Raw genomic sequence first — 19,920 nt, forward strand, 5'->3', positions numbered from 1 at the left:
CATTGTAGTCCCTACTTCTTATTTTACTCTTAAACCAATCCCAAAGGGCAGGGTTACAACCAAACCTGAGTGCTTGCAGGCATCAGGAGGAGCTCTGGAATCCATCTGTACCATCCTGCCAGATTAGGACCAGAATGGCTTCATCAAGCAGAGAGCCAAGCAGCCAAGTCTCCCCACTGCCCTGCAGTGGGGTCCCCTTGGGGGCACAGAGGCTCTCTGCTGCTCTGGAAAAGGGTCCACAGACATTCCAGGCTTCTCAGGGTTGTCTGTGAGGTCTCTAAAGGCTGCTAGGAAAAACAGCAGGTCCTCACCCTGCCAGAAGATGCATTAAGCACGAAGCAGCATGGGGACAGGAGGTTTCTCTAGCTCATTAAGGCACTACAGCATCATTCCACATCCTCTGCAGGCTGAATCATCCCCACACCCAAAGTGCGGGTTTTGGGGGATAAAAAAAGCTTAAGGCTTCTGAGGTAACAGTGCTCAGGGGGAGTGTTTTTGGAGTTCTTTTAGTGTTGGTTTATTGCCCAGCTCCTGTTGCCTACTGAAAGACCCCAGTTGCATTTCCCTGAGGAAAGCAGGTTCTGCTCCCATGAATGCCTAAAGAAGCATCCACACCAGAGCCCTGAAAACAGCATCTGGGAAGCTGGTAGCACTTTGAGGTCATTAGCAGTGGTGTAACTGGCACACCTGCTTGATCTGAACTCCACACATCTCCTCTGAGCACTCTGATAATCCTCTGGTCTTACTTGTCACACAGGATCTGCACAGAGAATTTATCAGCAAGACCAGGGGCATACATTTCCTTTTAGTGATGGTTTTAACTGTCACATTTGCATGTTCAGCATTTGACATGCCTGGAAGGCAATTCAGAATTCATCTCCCAGAGTTCAGAGACCACACCAGCTCCAGCAAACACAGCATAAACACATTCCACAAGATCAAAGCTACTGCAAAGCCTGACACTGAAGCCCTGAATGATTCCAGTTAACCAGTCAGCAGCTAAAGACTTCTGGCAACAAACTCCCTGATTAATAAACCCACATTTAAGTCACATATCTTGTTACCCAAGCAACGGGATGGTAAAGTGCTGAATAGGTTTTGGGTTGTAGGAGCTCTGAACTCCCAAGTCTTTATGTCCTGTCTTACTTTGGGGAGTGTTCTTTACTGGGTGATGCAGTTGTCTCCCATGTCCTGAGCATATCTGTCAGATATTGCTGTCCTTAAGTCCTCCACCTCTTTATGAAGCTGTTTTACCTCCACCAGTTTCTTTGCAAGTCCATCAGGGCCCAGCAAGTCATCCTTCTCCTTAGCAGAGTACTGCACAGCTGTGGAGTCAGAGAAAGGAGTTATCCCACATGCAACTCTGACCCAGGATCACATACATTTGCAGGCAAACCAGAAAAAACCCTCACATTTGCAAAAGAGGCACTACACTTCACATTCAGCTGCTCCAGTGTGCACCTTCAGAGCCAGCTCATCACAGGAAGAAAGTTCACAATCCCAGAAAAATGAGAAGCTTCCATGCTATGTTATCTGCAAGTTATTTAACCCTGCCACAATGTGGGGTTTCACAGAATGGTTTAGGTTGGAAGGGACCTTAAAAGATCATCTACTTTCAACACCCCTGCATAGAGACACCTCCCACTAGACCAGGTTGTTCAAGTCTCCATTCAACCCAGCCTTGAACATTTCCAGGGATGGGCTTGCTCTGCCATTGCTCTGCATACTTACAGTGAATGCCCAGGAGCAGAGAGAGGTTGGGGTCCTTGCCCTGAGCCCTCTGAGTGACAATACTGTAGACAGACTGCAAATCCTGCAGGCAGGTGGCCAGCTCAGCCTGCAGCTCCTGGGCCAGCTGAGCTGTCTCAGCAGGCAGGGGCTGGGTTGTTAGCTCTGCCTGACGGAGCTGTTCCTGAAGGGTCAGGTTCTTCTCAATGAGATCTTGATTCTGTACTGAAAGCTGAACAAAAGCAGACAGGGCAGGTTGGTGGTACAGAACTGGCATGCTTGAAACCACTGAACTGCTCAATGATAATGGGAGCACAGAGGGCAGGAGGAGCCGATTGTCATCCAGCCCCTCCAGACTCTGGCCAGGTGAGTGTCAGCCCTACAGGGTGTGAGCATTTGGCATTTCCAGACACTCCACTGACCCTCCTGAGACAGGATACAACAAAATCAGCTTCCAGGAGGTTGTGCACCCATTTCTCAGCTGAACACAGGCCACCTCACTCCTTCAGGGATGCTATTGTGCTCCATTTCCTTTAAGCTTGAGAGTGGGGCTCAGCCCTGCTCTTCAGCCAGGGCTGGAGCAGCGTTTGGGCTCCTGCTGGCCACCTTCCTCCCCCAGCTCGCAAGCTCAGCCTCTTCCCCCACAACCTGCAACCCCACCTCAAGTTCCCCAGGCAGAAAATGCCTCTATCCTGATTTTGAAGAGAGAAAACCTCCTTTGAGAGCACTGATGGAGCAACTGACCAGCCCGAAGCAGGAAAGGTGGTGCTACCAACTGTAAATTCAGGGTTTTCCTAAAAGACAATCCAGTTTTCTCTAAACACTCCCCTTCTGACCTCTTTCACAGCAGTTCGGAGCTGCTGCAGTCCATTTTCTCTTCTCATCGCCTCTTCTCTCAGAGCTTGGCTTGCCCCCTCTTCCTGGGCCACCTGGTCTTCCAAGTTCTGGAAGAGACCATGGGAAGGGAGTCAGTAACTCACTTCACAGCAGATTTTCAATTCTAGATCCCTCTCCAGTCACCTCTCACCTTTACTTGCAATGACAACTGCTCCATCTTCTTCTGCTGTTTGTCCACAATCTGGAATCAAAAGCAGAGGCATCAAAACTGGCCACACAGACTCAGTAATACCACCAGGATTTCTCCTTCAGTAGGCCTGCATCTCCTCTCCTCTTTCCTGCCCACTCACTGCTTTACTCACAGCCTCTGTGAGTAATGGACTTCAATCCCCTGACAAAAGGCACCATTAAAAGCATCAGCTCCAGGCTGGGGAAGTTGCAGTTCTTGTGGTTTTCCTCCCCCCTCTTCTGCATTCTGTAACTTCTCCACAGTTACTGGCTAACACAACAAAAACAGCTTTTAAAACCCCTCAGTTTGGAATTCCAGAAACTGCTGTTTCAATGTAATTCTGACTGCAAAAGTCCCTGATTTCATTTCAGTGCTTGATGTGACTCAGTAGAAGGAAAAAGAACGTGATTCCCAGCTGGGACAGGCTCTTACCTTCCTCAGGCAGTCACAGTCTTTCTTAAGAGCATCATTTTCTTTTTTCTGTCTCTCCCCATCCTGAGCTGGGGATCCTCTCTCTGCATTCTTTACACACTGCTGCACCTTATCCTGCAAGCTGAAAAATCAAACACCATGGGAAAAACAGCTTTATTTGGGGGATTTCCCTCACTAAACCATATAAGGCAGCAAATGATTTTCTTATCAGGTGGCAACGTTGCCCTGTTTGAATCCCAGCTTGCAAACTGCCAGGGCTGTGAAGGAAGGAGCCCCTGGACATGGTATTGAGGATGTAACTCTTGCAGACTACACAGGGCCATTTTGCAAGGAGTTACAGTTGAGAGCAACAACCTGCAGACACAGGCAAACCCTGGGGAGAGAACAGGGGCCTCCCATCTGCTTCTGTTCCCAACCTTTCCCTCTTGGCACATGGAATTTGAAGATGATGCTTTGGTGAGTGCTCACATAAACATCACCCATCCACAGTAACCTGGCTCAAGTGGGACACAGGCTGTGCTGGATCATCACTGGTTTGTGCAGCAATTCCTTCAGAGCTAAGAGGAAGTTTGCTCTAATCCTCCTGATTTTTTACCTGCGGACAGTGGAAAGAAGCTCCAGCTCTTTGTGCTTTTGAGTTTCTAACTGCATCTCTTGCTCCCTGAAAGCAGCCCGGAGGTCTCCAAGCTCAGTTTCCAGTGCCAGCACTGTTTCCTGCATAGCAGCACTCTTCAGTTCAGATTCCTTCAGCTGCAACAAAGACCATCACAAGACTCTAGAGACCTCCCAAGGGTTTCACCATGTACACCATGTTTCAACTACATTCACAATGCCAAGTTTTACCACTCCTGTGGCAGTTTTCAGCTGTAGCTCAGAACATTCCTTCTCAAAAAAAGTCCAGGCCACAACTTGAGCAGCTGCACAGGGGATTAACAGCAGCTGCAAAAGTCACCTGAGCAACTATGTGAAGAACTTTCAACTAGGAGGTAGTTTTACCTTCTGACTCTGTTTCTGGTGGTCCTCAAGGGTTGGCAGATCAGCCAAATATCGTTCCAGGGTCTCAATTCTCTGTTGTCTTTCTCTGTTTTGTTCAGATTCTTTCTGGCATTTCTTTTTAAGGTTATTAATGTGTTTGTCTCTTCCCTTTACCTGCAGGGACAGTTATAGAAAAGTTTATGCAATTTCTTGTCCATTCTTCAGTTCTTTGTAAGCCCACTCATTCACCTTTTTTGTACAGCACTCAACACCAAAATACAAGACCACCTTAGCTCAGCACCATTTCTGCTCACTTAGCTAAAAGACAAGCTTCCTCTCTGCTTAAGAGGTACTGAAAGACTTCTAACAGCAGGAGGAAGAGCTTCATCTTATAAGCTAAAGTATTCTATAAAGAGATCAGAAAATACCTGCAATAACACACTGCTACAGAGAACTTTAACCTAGACACTACATCAACTCTATTTTGAAGAAAAAAAACAAACCACCTTTCCATCTCTAGATCAACAGGACCATACCCTTTCATCCTGTTTCTTTAACTCCTCTGCATGTTTCTGCATAGTTTCCTTCAGTGACTCCCGGATCAGCTTTGTATCCACCTCTGCAGCAGCCAATTTTCTCTCCAGTTCAATCTTTTCCTTACTGAGGGACTCAGTTTTCTCAGTGAACTGTGCTCGAAGAAATGCGTTCTCCCGCTGCAGCTCCTGCAAAGAGAGGGAGAATCCTCTTGGTTACCAACTGGCACTGAGCAGCTGAGGCTGCCTCAGAGCTGTATTCTCAGCCCAAACATAACTCAGCCTCATCTTATTTACTGTAGTATCCAAAGCAGAACTTGCTTGTGCTGTCAGGTGTTTGCATCTCCAGCACAGCTTCTAAACAAACCCTTTAAGGCTTGAAATCTCAAGAGACACAGAAGCTCTTGGAGGTGACAGGTAACTGGCAGCCCATACCAAAGAAAATTTCACTCTGCACAACCCTCCTGCTCAGGAAACACCTCAGGAGAAGTGGTGGAGCTAATGGATTCGATACATATTTCTTCCTGACACCCTGTTGCACCCAATTACCTGCATCCTCAACATGTAGACATCCCCGTAGGATGCTGGACAGCCAAGCAGGGCATTGTGAACCTGCAGCTCACTCTCCCTGAGTTTCTGCTCCAATTGGGATATGTGTTGTCTTTGTCTGTTAAAAAAAAAAAAAAAATCAGGTCAATACACTGTTCTCAAACACAGAGAGCAAGACAACATGAACAGCCTTCCCCCCAGCAAGGATAAAACACACAAGCCTTGGACACTTTAGAGCATCCAGCTTGGCTGAGCTTGTGAGTAAAGGGAGTGAGAAATTAGAGGACTCAAACTGAGCAAGCAGAAAAAGTCTTCATAGTCCAAATGCTGAAGGTAGCTTTCAAGAGGACTTACATCTTCAGAAAGCTTATGGACCACCAGTGCTAGGTGTAAGAAGTGTTGTTTGCCAGCCCAAATTCATAAAGAACAAATTGAAAACAAAGGTCTCAAAGATCCCCCAGAAAGTCCTCATGAAAAAAGGCAGTGGTTTTGACATTCTAAGGTAATCATGATTACCTAGAAACATATCAATATCAGACTCTCACCTGTCAATGAGAAGCTCTCTCTCCTTGAGTAGGTTTTCATTGGAGTTCAGGATATTGATCCACTGGGCTGGATCAGGGCAAGGCAACGAAGAATACACAGAAGGATGGTGGCAGACACCTCCATTTTGTAACTGGAGAGAAAATGAGCAGGGAGAGATTTGTGCTCCACAGAGGTAACTGCAACATTGCTTGAGCTATTTTGCACTCTGTGTGCTCATCTGCATGCCAGGACACAGCTATTTCAGTCTCCAGCAGTGTCCAAGAACAAGTAACTTTGCCCAAGCACAACTGGAGATTAACAAATAATTTTAGATCACTGTGCTAGCTTGCTGGAAACAATTTGCCTACATTAGGATACAGCTGGTAGGAGGTGATAAACAACCTGTTTCCACCTAATGCACCTTTCCAAAAAAAGTCTCTTTTCTAAGTCTAGATACAGAATAGGATTATTCCACAAACTTAAGAACTGCTTGGCATGCTTTTTCTTTGCAGTTCCTAGCAGACAGGATGTTTCAGCTCTTGCTCTGAATCCTTGTGTGGTGCTGTAACACAATACAGGACATCAGCAACACCTTAAATGACACCTGTGACACCACATGCTGTAAAAACACAGCATTTTCTTTCAGCTCGAGGCAGGGAGAGGCCTGAGACACTTCCCTCTCTCTCCTTGCTTCATAAGTCTGGGACAATGATTCACAAGGAAGGGTTTCAAACTCAAGCAGCTCCCTACCTGCATTTGCTCTATTTGCAATTGCACTTTTTCCAGCTGCTGTTTCCAAGCACTGAGCTCACAGAGCCTCTCATGTGGATGCAGAGTGCAGGGTTCTTGCATCCAGGCTCCAGATGAAGGAGTTACAGGTTTTGAAAAGAAATTGTTGCCCTGGAGTCCCGTCGGCATCAGCCTGCTCCCACTTGGCCACGTTCCATCCTGAGGCTCACAGGCTCCATTAGCTCCAGCTCCTTGCTTACTTTCTGGCAGCACCTTATAATAATGGTCCTTTCCTGCCTCAGAGTTTGGATTGAACTTCTGGAACCTGTGAAGAGGGTCAGTGCACAAGCTATCTGAAAAGAGAGACTGGTTAAGGGTGCGCTCGATGGCAGGAGTGTCAAACTTCCAAGGATCTTCTGTTCTCATGTGATCAGAAACAGGATGCCAGGATTGCTCAAAACTATTTTTCCCTGAAGGCCCATAGGGACGTAAGAAATCCCTGGGTGGCACCTGAGATGACTTCTCAGCATTAAAGTCTCCATTTCTCATGAGCCCTGCATGTTCAGAAGCAGATCCTGGCATAGCAGGGTTTGAAGTAGGCTGTGAAGGGCCCTGCTCTCCTGCAGAGCACAGCTTGGAGGGTGAGGCACCCAAGGTAGAAGGCATTACATGGGCTGTTGGGATGATCACTTGGGTTTTGATGGGCTGGAATGTGGAACCGTTACTGGAATTGCAAAAGTCTATAGGGGAAAAAAAAAAAAAAAGTGATGCTGTAATGATAACTCTGAAACATTCTGACATGAACAGCCATTCTTCTGCTAAAAAACTTTTCCTAAAGAATTTAAAAAACCATTTTTCTCCCCCCAGACACGTCCCCCTAAGCAGCAGCAAGAGGAAGGCACACCTGTGTGTCCCCTCACAACCACTTCCAGGAGCCTGCTGACATTTTCCTACTACCACAAACCACACGTAGAATCCAAGTTTAGCTCAGTACATGTTATTCCTTTGGTTTTAAGCTATTATAGTATAATCTTAATTCAACAAGTTAGAAAGCAAGTCCTTTAAATGGAATAAGAAGGCTGAAACTTACTCAGCTGAACAGTGAGATTCTCCTCCTCCCGTCCCACAGCTCAGCACCTCTGAACAGTAACCAAACTTAACCAGAACCTTCCCCAAGCCCATGATGAGCTTCAGACACAGCAGAACACTAACACTACATCACCAAGCAGCTCCTCCAGGACCCCAAGGGAGCTTTTTCTAGAGGTTGGAGGAATGACTCTCTCCTTACTGCCACAGGAAATGAGGCAGAGCTCAGCACATGCAGCCCGATGTGAGTCTGTCCTGTCGGAGGGCACCAAACCTGGCTGCCTGGAAATGCAGGGTTATTCTTAGCAACTCTCAGATTTCAATACAGCAACAGCAAGAGCTGAGAAAGGCAACCAACAAAGTGCCTGCTCCCACTCCTTGTCCTGATACGTTGTGGACTGCAGGAAGCCCAGGTTTCTCCCCAGGTGCACAAACTTCTTTTCTGCCTGGCTTTGGCTAAAGGCCCCATCCCTAAGTGAGGTTCCTTTAATCCAACTTTCATCAGGACTGTGAGGTCAGCCCTTCCACCTGGGTGTGACCCCAAAAGGAATAAAACGTTAAGATCTGAACAGGAACAAAAGCAGACTCTGCAAAGACTTCAGAAAACTGTAGGGAAGCTATCACAGCAATGGGAAAGACATCTCAAAAACAAGGAGAAAGGGGAAAAAAATCTCTCAGACTTCACTTGGTAGTGTTTAGGAACTCCAGAGAGCACCATGCTGCCTTCCCCTGGGCAAACAGAAGGGACAGTACCATTTCTTTTTACAGCCCTACTTTCTACTTGAAAGAAACCTAGCTGAAAGCAAAATTACAAGACAGAAAATCACCTTTATCCTGGCCCAAACCAGAACAAGCCTCTAAATTTATACCCCAGGGTCACCACCAGGAACCCGAGTTCTCTGAGCAGCACCCACATGAGGATGCTGCAGTCAGTTCCTCAGGTGTGCTCAGGGCTGTCACAGCATTTCTGACAGACACAGTGACCAGACAGACAGCACGCTCCAGCTGTCTGTGGTACAACTCAGCTCCTACAAACAAAGCTACAACATCACAGCCACTGACAAGGGCAATTTCCAAAAGAGGCATCATCACCTCCCCTGCCCTCAGCATGAAACTGGATGTTTTATGTCCTGAGTGAGGCCAGATGGGACACAAACACACACTTTGATATTTCCAGCAATATTTCCACAAGCCAGACTTGCTAAAAAGCCTTCATTTCAACTCACACATGACTGAGATCTACATCTGATTCAAAAGCCTCAGGGCAGCTTGGGAAACACATGGTCTGTTTTAAAGAAGAGCACAAACTGCTGAAAGAATCAGTGACTCAGTAGTGGTTTATGTCATTGTAATGGGTGAAGATAAAACACAGGTGGAAAGGATGGCTGGGATGAGAGATTTCAGAGAATGTGCCTCAGCTGAGGGCAAGGCTAAGGGCAAGGCACACAGCTCTAACACTGAGGAGCTCTACACACTGGTCTGAAGTCTCTACAGCCACCTGTTATTTAATAACAACAGACTTGCTGATAAATCACTTGTTGGTTAATACAAGCCAGCAAATCACCCAGGTGGCTCTTTCAGTCAGTTAAAACCCTTACTGCAGTTCCAAGATAACCAAAGTAGCTCAGAGAAACAGCAAATCACTTGTTTGTATTTCAGGCAGCGTATCCCTGCCAGACACTGGTTTAGAAACACTCTCCAAGCATGGTTACAGGCTCTGCTCTCCCCAAGTTTTACATTTTAGGGCTGTTTATGCTTGTTGGTCTTTTCAAAAAATGTAAAGTCTTTGGTGGTGACCCTCACCTTCTGTGCTGTCTGAGCAGGAGGTCCCAATGCCCCCATCCCCACTGGTGGCCACGCTCGGGCAGCGGCTGACACGGCTCTGGAACTTCTCAGACAACATTGGTGTCTTCCAATCAGTCTCTAAGAAATTACTCTTCTGACCAGTGCTGGGATCTGGAAAGAAAAAGCCAGGGATATTTGTGCTTTAGCCAACAGACTGAAAAACCTCTGAGTACACTTAATTAAGCCATAACTAATTACCAGTGCCAATAAACCCCAGACTGATCTGTGTTTGACTCCCCATGTTATAGCTAGAGAAATCCATTCTGCAAGGGGAAGTGGAAGCAAGCACAAGGAAGTCAAATAATAGCACCAGGAGAGTGAAAATCAATCTTATTATGGAAGACAGAATGCAAGGGCAGTAAATTAGACTCCCTTCACAAAGTTTGGAGAGATTACACCCAGCTGCTGCTCTGACATTCAGACTAAAAAGAGCAGCAGCACTGGCACACAGCAAAACTGCTTGAATTAAAGACACATTTTTGCATGACCTGTTAATAACTCTTCCAGATTTATCAGTTATCACTCAAGAGATAGGTTTGTTATCAAATTATTCTCTACTCTTATCTACCCATCCAATTGTTTCACTTTGCAGGAATAAGGCATTGTTTGTTTTAGTGTTTTGCTTTGTTTTTTTTTTAATAATAAGCTTTTGTAAAGAACTCCTCTCAGGGCCACTTGTCTCCTCAGAGAAACTGAAACAAGATCTGGCAGCAGCAGGGCTTTAGAGAAAGGACTGTCCTTACCTGATGGGCTGTTCTGCTGGGGCCTCAGGTCTGGATGCTTCTCAAGAGCAGCCATCTTATTTATCCCATGAACTACAAGGGCAATAAATAAAAATCATATTTTAAAACAGCATAAACCAAACCCTGCTCCCACTACCCAAGCAAACATCAGCTGCTCTTCAATCAGAACTGTATTTCACATTTAATTAGTGTTTGCTCCCATGAGTACCTCTGTTTCAATCCTGCAATGCTTAAAAACATTTTGTAGGTTTTCTTCATGCCTGAGAAATGAGGAGAGTCCCTGTTTGCAGCACTCTCCAGGTATGCAGCAGTGCTTTTCAACCCGGGCATGTGTCATCCCCATGGCAGTTATTTATAGAGCATCAGTCACCACTGTACCTACACTCTGCCTTTACCTCTATGAAGACTTAAAATTTCCCCTGAAAAGCCTTAACTCTTCACCGGTTCCTTTCTGCCCTCTGCAGAGGTCACCCAGCAACTACAGGCAGAAATGCAGCCATTCAAAACTTAGCACAGCTGCTCCATAAATGGCAATCGTTATCTTATCCAGAGCTTTGGTTTAATTTATCTGCTTCTCTCAAGTCGTTCAGGCAGTGAATTCCCTGCCTCTGATGGTGTGAGTACCATCTACAGCTCTCAGGGATTGCTGGGGAAATTCAGGGCCTCTTTCCACTCTACCAGTCAAATGGATTTGTGCTTAACTGATCCAAACAGGTCCCAGAAACCCCAAATTCTTAGAAAATACACACTGGCAGATATTACAACACAGGCTAGAGATCGGGAATAAAACAGAATAGTGAACCAGAAGCAGCATTTCATTCAGTGAAGAAATAAACCACTTCTAGATGAACACAGTGCTTATCATGTTCAATTCAGGTATGCTCCAGAAACCCCCCGAGTTTAAGCCTCCATCTCCAGCACAGGTCAGAAAGTTGTAAAAGTAAAATTCAAGTTTAACTCAAATTTACTTGAAATAAAGCCAGAGCAACCAACAGCATTACCAGCTCCTTCAGCACCACCTTCTCACAAGCACCCACAGACCCCAAAGAGCACCCACACCCCCCTACAAACCAAACCAAACCAAACCAAACCAAACCAAACCAAACCAAACCAAACCAAGCCCCTTCCTCCGTTCAGGGAGGTCAGGACAGACCCTGCAGAGGGGCTGGGGAAGGGCCACACAGAAAATAAAAAAACCTGCTGGGTAAAAAAAAATATATATAAAAAAAAAAAGGATAGAGAGGGGTGGGTGAGGAAGAGCAGTGATTCCCTCGGTGAAGGGGCAGAGCTTGGCAGGTACCTGGAGGGAGGATGGTGAGGAGAGTGGGGGGAAGCCCTTCAGCCCCCTAAAAAGAATGGGGAGAAGAGGACGGGGAGAAGAGGACGGGGAGAAGAGGACGGGGAGAAGAGGACGGGGAGAAGAGGACGGGGAGAAGAGGGAAGGGATGAGAGGAAAGGGGCTGCCCACAGGAGGAACCCAACCGCCTGGAAGGCGCAGACGGCTCCTGAGGGGATGAGGGCGGACTCTGAGGCGCGGGGACCCGGGACAGAGGAGGAGAAGGAGAGGAGGCTTCACCGCGGGGAGCAGCAGGGGAAGAGGAGGAGGAGAGGAGGCTTCACCTGGGGAGCACCAGGGGAAGAGGAGGAGGGGAGGAGGCTTCACCTGGGGAGCACCAGGGGAAGGCGCGGTCCGGACCCCTCACCTGAGACTCCAGTGCAGCCCCGCGCGCCTCGACCGTTAGAGCCGCGGGAGGGCGGGGAGCGGTGAAAGGGGCGGAGCCATCACCCATCAGCCTATCGGGAGCGTCAGACCCGCCCCTTCTCCTCTCTCATTGGTTCGCTGCGATGTTGAAGCCCCGCCCCGCGGTACTTGGCGGAGGGAGGAAGAATGTCCGCAGCCACCACCCGTAGGGCGCTTTCTGCGCCGGTGGAGTGCGCGCAGCTGAGGGGAGGAGCAGCGGGCGGGCCCGATCCGGATCCATTCCTATCCGAACCGAACCGTTCCACTTCTTTAAACCCCCTCTATCGGGACTTCCGGGCGGCGCCATCCCCACCGTCCCCCGCCAGCCCCCCACACCCTCACCGGCCCGGCCCCCCCAGGCGGGACCATCCCTGGGTGCCCGGTTTGGGTCATTTCCCGACTCATCATCATAAATGTTTGACGTAACCCACCTGGTGTCCGTGCTTGCTGGGGTGTTACTGGTCTCTCCTGTCATCCTCAAGCAGGCTGTAGCCTCTGCAGCTGAATAAAGAGCATCCCCAGCCACAGCGGCTCTCAGGGGGGTACAGGGATACTGGGACCCCTCTGCCACCTCCAGCCTGACCCCATCGCCCCCTCACCCCACACTCTTCCCTTGTGAGCTTCACGAAACCTCTGCCACCCCCCAGCCCTCCCTGGGGCACCTTCCCGGCTTTCTGCCCCCTGGGTGCCATCACCTCCCAGCTGGAGCAGCCCCTGGGGAGAGGAGCAGAGGGCACAGAGGGACCCACAACCCCTTGAGGAGGGTGGCACAGGGCCACCTTCCAGCGCCATCAACCCCTGGCACCGTCAGCTCTTGTCGAGACAAGTTTTATTTACAAGCAGGAGAGGCCCGGCGGTGCGTGGTGGCGACAAGTTCCTGCAGAAGGGCCCCGCTGCCACCGCGCAGCTGAGGCAAAATGTCCTTGGAAAAAAGCCAGACTGTCACTGGAACGTCCTGCCCGGACACCGGGGCGTGGAGCAGAAGCCAAATCTCCGGTGGCAAGTCCACGATGTGGGGCTGAGCCATCACTAAAGTCCTCAATCCCCTCCTTAGCTCTATCAGTTGTGATTCGTGCTGGAGCAGCCCCGGGAGGGAGGGGATGTCAGGGTTCTGCTGCATCTCCTGGGGGGCTGCGCTCATCCCCGAGCCCCCCAGCAGGGTCCTGTCCCTCCTGCCGTGCCCACCACTCCCGCAGCTCCTGGTACAGCTCCTGGTGCTCCTCCTTCCACCGCCTGAACTTCTGGGAGCTGAGGGCAGCATCACTCAGCAGCTGCTCCAGGGCTTGCAGCTCCACCAGCTTCGCCTGCCCAGAAGGAAGGGAGGGGGTGGTTTTGGGGGGGCTGCTCACGGGCACCGGGGGGTTTGGGGGCAAAAGGAGGGGGTAGGAGGTGGCAGGACTTGCAGGGTCCCCACCTTGAGCGTGCTCTGCAGGGCTCGCACGGTGTGCACCTTCTCATTAATGTGGGGGTTTTTGTTGCGGCGAATGAAGGATTTGCGGCACTGCTCCTGCGTCAGGAACCGCTGCTGCCCCGTGAGGGACAACCCACCCTGCTTCAGGCACTGCATCAGCGACTCCAGGTCCTCCCCGGAGGGGTCTGGGTGAGGAAAGGGAGGAGGACAGCCCTGAACCCCCCTGCCCCAAAGAACATCCCGAGATGCTGGATGGTTCACCCTCAAGAGTGCACCCCAGTCCCTAAATTTCATGAAAGGGTGCATGCAAGGTGACAGGGTGACAGATGTCACCTACCTATGGGGGAGCAGGGCCGTGGGCTGCCCTGGGGGCTACTGGCTGTGCTGCTGGGCTCACTGCCAGCCAGGAAGAGCTGGGCTCTCTCCAGAGGGTTTTGCAGCCTCCTCTTTGGCTGGAGGGAAGAGGTGAGAGGTGAGACCAGGATCCTCCATCCCCTTCCTGGGATTGTCCCCTGGGGCCACTCACCGAATCACATCCATGCCTGGGGGACTCATCATCAGGGTCTTCAGCTTCTGTCTCGCTGTAGCAGTCTGGAGACAGCAAGGAGAGAACAAGCATCACCCCAGCCCTCCTCTTGGGGATACCCCCCCCCCAATTCCAGACAAAGCTCCCAGTGATCCCACAGCTCCAGACATGGTCACCCCAGCTGGATCCCCCATCTCCTGCAGGGGAACAGACCCTGTCTCCCACCTTGGGAAGGGCCCCATTACCTTCCTCCCTGTCTGGGACCGACTGGTTGGCCAGTGAGTACTTTGTTTTGGCTGTTATCAAGTGACTGACCCACCTGGGGACAGAAAGGATGGACAGATGGACAGAGGGTCCACCACAGTGTGGTGGGACCCGCAGGGACTGTCACCAGCCCAGGGGGTTACTCACATGCTCAAATCAGAAAGTGTTTCTGCAGCAAAGATGAAGGGCTTGTACCTCTGATGGGAGAGCTGGAACACACTGGAGGGAGAAAAAAACATTGCTGCTGGGGCTGCCCAGTCCAGAGCCCCCTGCCCACCCTCCTCAGTGCCACAGCCCCTCCTCTCAACCCAGCCCTGACCCAGATGACACCAGGATTGCAGTGCTTGTCTTGTCCAGAACATGGCCTCCTGCATTGCACCAAAGCTACTCCTGCCAGCACTGTAGGGACCCCACCAGCCCCATGAGGACCCCACCAGCCCCATGGGGATGTGGTACCCAGCAGGACACACCCCCTTGGGACAACCTCCTTGCCTCCACCACCAACCAAGAGGTCCACAGTGAGACAGAACCCTACTCACTATTTCTTCTTCTGCTCCCTTGTGCTCTCCAGGTCGTAGGTGGCCACGTTGATGAGCCCAGCAGCCTTCTCATCCTGCAAGGGAGACACAACCACATCCACCACCCTTCCCACCTGCCCTGGGTGGGGATCCAGGACCCCCAGTATCCCCCTACTCACGCTGGGGTGGTGGTACCAGTAAAGAGTGTGGCCCTTCAGCACAAACCAGCACCGCTTCCACTTCTGGGCCATGAAGCCCACGTGGTCCTTCTTCTTCAGGAGCCACCCATCACAGTCCACCCGGCCCAGGTCCCGGCACGAGACCCGCCGGCGGCTCAGTCTGGTCGCCACTCCTGCCAGCCACAGTTCAGGGGAGGGGGGTCAAGAGCAGGGAAGGGAGAAAGGGGGACAGAGCCTGGGACCCCCAGCCCAGCCCTCTTTGCCCCAGCCTGAGGGGGTCCTGCTCACCTTTTGGTCTGCGTCCCACCTGGGGGCTGCCCTGGATGGGGAGATAGGGATAAAGAGGATGTGGGGGGTGAGGAGGTGTGAGCTAAGCCCCCTCCAGCAGCACCCTTGGGGACCCCTCAGCACCCACAGCCCCCTGGGGACCCCAAACTGGTACACCCTGCAGCAGCAAGCTCAGCAGGGACCTCTCCCCAGAGGAAGGGTGTTTTGACATGAAGTCCTACACGTCCCCCACTTATGTCTCCCCCCAGGGGCTCCCCCCCGAGGCTCAGTGCTCCTCTCCCCCCTCCCCCAAGCTCTCACCTCCCTAGGGAGCCGGATGGGCTCTGCACCACCAGCCCCTGCTATGGGGGCTGCTGTGGGGCTGAGCTCTGTGGTGTAGGGTCCAACAGCAGAATGGGTGCCCGATGGGGTGCCTGGTGGGGTCCCCAGTGGGGTCCCACCCTCCCACACCCCCTCTGCAGCACCTGCAAACAGAGAGCAAGGCTGCAGCTTCTTGCCCTGGAGGGAGAAACCCTTCCATCCCTGGATACTTCCTCCATCCCCCGGCACCTATCCATGGACATCTGCCTCCCTCCCTGGGCACCCCCCATCCACAGACACCCCCTCTATCCACGGACACCCCCTCTGCTCCTCTCCTACCACAGCCAGGCAGCCTCAAGTCCCACTTGTCCTCCCTGTCTTCTCCGTCGGTGACAGCGTCCGGCGCCGAGTCTGCTCCCGAGTCCAACTCAGCTTCAGTGCTGGAGGAGAAAAAAGCCAAAACAAAACAGATCCCTGAGCCCAAAGTCCACCTCAACCGCTACGGGAATCCCACCCGTGGGCTCCCTCCAACCCCACACCCACTTGGGGCACCCCTGGTTCTCTCTGCCCGAGGAGGAGCGGGGCAGCCCCGGAGCTCTCCCCCCAGCCTGGCAGTTCCTGCCCCCAGCTCCTTGCACGCCTTCCCATTCCGGGAGAGGAGAAGGGTCAAATCTAAATATAGTTTCAAACCCATTAAAACGTAACTAAGTGAACGAATTACAAACACAACTACTTTTTTTTTTTTTTTTTTTCATTCCTTAAGACTCTCGGCAGCCACCCGGGCTGCTCGCCACGCTGCTGGCACCTTTCCTGCCTCCCAAAAAAAGCTGGGGAAGGGAGGGGAAGGGAGGGGGTGGAGCTCACCTGGAAGTGAGGGACATGGGACTGCCCGGGCACTCACTGCTCCTGGTGTTAGGAGGATCCACAGCATCCAAAAATCCTGCTGGGAGCTGTAGATGGAGGGTGAGGACCAGCCCACATCCCACCACGGTTCCCCAGAACTTGAGAGACCACCAAGCATCTCCTAGTATCCTTTCCCAGTGCTCAGCACAGCCCAGTGTGCCACTGGGGTTGTACTGGGAGCACTGGGATCACTCACCTCCTGCCTGGGAGAGGGGAGTGAGCCGGGCAGGTCGAGGGGGATTTTTTTCAGCACCAGCGCCACTCTGCTCCTCTTCTCCAGCAGTTTCTTTGCCAGGTTAACTCGTGTCCAACCCACCTGCTCACACCCCCTGGTGAGCAGAGGACATGGCCCTGGCCCCACACTGTCCTACAGCCCCCCAACTCCCAGCCCCACACCTCCAAACCCTCCCCAGCTGCTGCTCTGACATCCCCCACATTTTCCCTGGCCACAGCTCCTACATCCCCCAAATCCTCCTCTGCAGGGGCTCCTACATCCCCCAAACACCCCCACCCCCCCAGCTCCAGCACTCCCCAGCTCCTGTCCTGCTGCAGCTCTCACATCCCCCAAACCACCCCAGCAGTGGCTCCTGCATCCCCCAGACCTTTCCCAGCTCCTGCATCCTGCAGATCACAGCTCCCATGCCCCCCAAATCCTCCCCCTGGCCACGGCTTCCATGCCCCCCACCCAAATTCCCTCCAGCCCCCAGGTCGCTGGCCAGGACTTGATTGCCAAAGCCACTGTCCCCCCCCGTGCCCCCTCCCCCGACTCACCACGACCTGCTCATTGACCTGCACGATCTCATCCCCAGGCAGGATGCGGCCCCCGTGGACAGCCAGAGCCTGGGGCAGAGGTAGGAGGGAGTGGGGGGCTCAGCCCCCCACCCACCCTGGTTATTTCCCCCCCTCCCAGCAGCTCTGCCACAGGGGTTAACAGTGACCAGCAGCCTGACCTTGCACAGCACTGACCTTGGGGGGGGGGTTGGGGTGCAGAGGGGGGGCTTTCCACACCCTAGCCCAGACTGTGCCCACTCATGAGATGAGTTGCAGGGGCTCAGCTGTGGGCAGCCACCCTCAGGTCTGGGTCAGTGGGGGTGGATTAAGGATTGGGTTGCAGGTGGGATGGGTGTATCCCCCACAGCTGGCACTGAAAGGGGATGACTGGGGGGGCAGGGTGCTACTGGGGGCTGACAGCCCCTCCCTCACCTCTGAAGTAGTCGCAGACACAAAATGCAGGCAGGAGCTGGTGGAGGTGATCTTGAGGCCCTTGCCAGGGAGGACAGGACAGTAAGAAGGTGTGATCGGGGTATAGGGGTGCCAGGGGGATCCCAGGGCATTGGGAGGAACTCACCAGTGGGGTGGTGGGGAGCGGTGGGGTGGCAGGGGACATCAAGGTGCTCTCCCACTGGCTGGTGGGCATCGTTGGGGTGTTGTGGAATGTCTGGGGGCTCTCCCACAGGCTGTGGGGCAGTGTTGGGATGTTGGGGGATGTTGGGGAGCTATCTTGTGGGCAGGGGGGCAGCTCCAGCCCCACATGCTCCAGCACAGCCCTGCAGTCCAGCAGCATGGGGGGGCTGCAGCCCAGGATGCTCTCACAGATGCCCGCGATGTGCTGGCACTGCAGGTGACAAAGGGAGGTGATGTAGGACGGGGGGTGTCCTGGGAGCACTGAGCCCCCCGTGGCCGCTGCCCCCTCCTCACCCAACACTTACAATCCGCAGGATCCGTCCGTCCCTCTCAGCCGCGGGACAGTCCTGGAGGGACAATGATGTGGGGCTGAGCAGCATGGGATGGCTCAGCACCCCCCTCCATCCCAGCTTGCAGGGGATCCGTGAGGAACCCCCCCTGTACCACATCCTCTCTCACCCCAGCTCCCCCTCTCCATCCAGCAGGCAGCAGGCATGCCCCCCCACCCTGGCACCCTGCCCATCACTGTGGCCTCAGGGCAGCACAACCCCCACCCGGACCCCCACCTCCTGCAGGGTCTCTGCCAGCTGGGCACAGAGCAGGACGATGTCCCGGCTGGCTGAAAAGTCATTGAGGGTGGAGAAAAGGTACCTGGGGAAGGGGAGAAAGAACAGGGAGCTCAGTCCCTGGAGCAGGGGGCACACAGCACCCATGGGTGCCCTCATTTCACTACCACCACCCCCTCCCAGACCTGTTGAGCCAGAAGAAGAGCCCCTTGGCAGCGCCCACTAGGTCGACGACACGAGCCAGGAGGGTCAGGGGGGGTGGCAGAGGGTCATCCCCCAAGGGTGGCACCCCCAGCACCAGGCTCTGGGTGCCCAGCGCCAGCTCCCGCAGCCTCTCGGTCAGGGTCCGCAGGCTGGTGCTGGCCAACCCTGCATCCTGGGGGGGATATCAGAGGACAGGAGGGCACTGGGGGTCTTCAGGGTGCCCCCAACATCTCCTTTGTCACCCAATCCAAGGTGCCCCGGAATCCCACCTCTGCCCAGCCCTGGGTTTCCCTATGTGTCCTCCCTCCGAGCTCAGGGTGCCCCTGGATTCCCCTCTCTACATAGTCCAGGGGGTCCCCATGTCCCCCCCTCCATCCCAGGATCCCCTACATCCCCTCCTTTATCCATCACAGGGTGCCCCTGGATCCCCATTTCCACCTAGTCCAGGGTCTCCCCAAATCCCCCCCCTCTATCCAGCCCCTGGGTGGGGGTGCCCCCAAATGCCCTCTCCATCCCACGGTCCCGCTATACCCCCCCACCTCCCTCCATCCCAAGGTGCCTCAAGATCCCCCCTCCCCAGGGGACCCCGGCAGCACCCATGGGTTCCAGCACTCACCAGGGCACGGAGCTGCTCCACAGCCTCCAGCAGCAGCTCCTGGTGGCCCAGGGACCGCACACCCAGTGCCTCCAGCCTCCCTGCTGACAGCCCCAGCAGGTCGGGACCCCCCAGCCCCCAGGCCTCGAAGGGGTACCCCTGCAACGCCGCATCCAGCCCTGCCCACAGAGTCAGCTGCACACCGGGAGGACCAGAACCCCCCCTACACCTGTGTCCCTGCTGTCCCCTAGCCTGGTGACCCCGAGTGGGGGGTTGATGCTTGGATGCCTGGCTAGTGTCCAGCTACCCGCACCCCCCACTCCACAGCCACATCCAGCAGCCAACCCCCCCGCCCCCAAGTAGGGACAAGAAGAAAGGGCTGACAAGCTCCCCCCCCCCAGCCACACCAAGCCACCCACATGTCCCCAAAGCAATGACAACACACCCAGACCACACCCCACCATCAGCCGGATCCAGAGACCGATCCCCAGAAAAGGAAAGGGCTCTCAACCCCATTCCACATGTCCCCAGACTGGTGACAACCCACCCCGGACCCCCGCCCCACCACCAGGGACCCACCCCCCAACAGGGAGAAGGGGAAGGGGCTGCCACCCACTGTGCCAACCCCAAGTGTCCCCAGAGCGGTGACAACCCACCCCAGATCCCCAGCCCCGGGGTCACCCCACAGTTGTGGGGGGGGGGGGGGGGGTTTGTCTCACCTCGGAGCCAGGCAGCCGCCTGAGCGGGGCCCCAGGCACCCACGGGCTCCATGGCGGCCGGACCGGAACCGGGAGCAGCCACTCACCTGCG

At 53.5% G+C, this 19,920-nt stretch overlaps 2 protein-coding genes across 5 annotated transcripts; both read right to left on the reverse strand.

Annotated features, from left to right (window-relative positions):
- Nucleotides 1-516: 516 nt before the first annotated feature.
- Nucleotides 517-11,973, reverse strand: CEP85 (centrosomal protein 85). Of its 2 annotated transcripts, XM_008501553.2 has the most exons (14): nt 11,915-11,973; nt 10,212-10,283; nt 9,427-9,579; nt 6,559-7,277; nt 5,829-5,959; nt 5,284-5,401; nt 4,738-4,923; nt 4,223-4,375; nt 3,822-3,976; nt 3,227-3,347; nt 2,756-2,806; nt 2,565-2,672; nt 1,732-1,960; nt 517-1,325 (listed from the first exon to the last, which is right to left on the reverse strand). In XM_008501553.2, the coding sequence occupies exons 2-14, from the start codon at nt 10,264-10,266 to the stop codon at nt 1,162-1,164; spliced, it is 2,343 nt and encodes a 780-aa protein (XP_008499775.1). In that variant the 5' UTR covers nt 10,267-10,283; nt 11,915-11,973; the 3' UTR covers nt 517-1,161. The 2 variants fall into 2 exon arrangements, with proteins under 2 accessions (XP_008499775.1, XP_030320199.1); XM_030464339.1 differs by lacking the exons at nt 9,427-9,579; nt 10,212-10,283; nt 11,915-11,973 and adding an exon at nt 7,628-7,860.
- A 791-nt stretch (nt 11,974-12,764) lies between these two features.
- CNKSR1 (connector enhancer of kinase suppressor of Ras 1) lies at nt 12,765-19,881 on the reverse strand. Of its 3 annotated transcripts, none has more exons than XM_030464357.1 (21): nt 19,830-19,881; nt 19,132-19,211; nt 18,497-18,687; nt 18,312-18,396; nt 18,051-18,092; nt 17,690-17,956; nt 17,545-17,604; nt 17,113-17,181; nt 16,538-16,657; nt 16,303-16,388; nt 15,778-15,878; nt 15,439-15,602; nt 15,139-15,169; nt 14,851-15,023; nt 14,693-14,766; nt 14,301-14,372; nt 14,135-14,208; nt 13,890-13,954; nt 13,701-13,815; nt 13,367-13,548; nt 12,765-13,256 (listed from the first exon to the last, which is right to left on the reverse strand). In XM_030464357.1, the coding sequence occupies exons 1-21, from the start codon at nt 19,879-19,881 to the stop codon at nt 13,056-13,058; spliced, it is 2,304 nt and encodes a 767-aa protein (XP_030320217.1). In that variant the 3' UTR covers nt 12,765-13,055. The 3 variants fall into 3 exon arrangements, with proteins under 3 accessions (XP_030320217.1, XP_030320215.1, XP_030320214.1); XM_030464355.1 differs by having other exon boundaries at nt 17,131-17,181; nt 19,132-19,289; XM_030464354.1 differs by having other exon boundaries at nt 19,132-19,289.
- Between the last annotated feature and the right edge of the window lie 39 nt (nt 19,882-19,920).

Source organism: Calypte anna, chromosome 23 (genome assembly GCF_003957555.1).
Source record: "Calypte anna isolate BGI_N300 chromosome 23, bCalAnn1_v1.p, whole genome shotgun sequence".
In the NCBI taxonomy this organism is placed as follows: Eukaryota; Metazoa; Chordata; class Aves; order Apodiformes; family Trochilidae; genus Calypte; species Calypte anna.

Excerpts from the sequence above, each read along its gene's own strand:
- CEP85 (XM_008501553.2), bottom strand. The coding sequence starts at position 10,266 with ATGGCTGCTCTTGAGAAGCATCCAGACCTGAGGCCCCAGCAGAACAGC. Across the intron at positions 5,960-6,558 it reads TGCAAATAGAGCAAATGCAG|TTACAAAATGGAGGTGTCTG; the intron begins GTAGGGAGCTGC and ends TTTTCTCTCCAG. Across the intron at positions 1,326-1,731 it reads TCTGCTCCTGGGCATTCACT|CTGTGCAGTACTCTGCTAAG; the intron begins GTAAGTATGCAG and ends CTGACTCCACAG.
- CNKSR1 (XM_030464354.1), bottom strand. The coding sequence starts at position 19,881 with ATGGAGCCCGTGGGTGCCTGGGGCCCCGCTCAGGCGGCTGCCTGGCTC. Across the intron at positions 18,397-18,496 it reads CTCTTCTTCTGGCTCAACAG|GTACCTTTTCTCCACCCTCA; the intron begins GTCTGGGAGGGG and ends CCCCTTCCCCAG. Across the intron at positions 13,549-13,700 it reads ACGGCCCTGCTCCCCCATAG|ACCCCTCCGGGGAGGACCTG; the intron begins GTAGGTGACATC and ends TTCCTCACCCAG.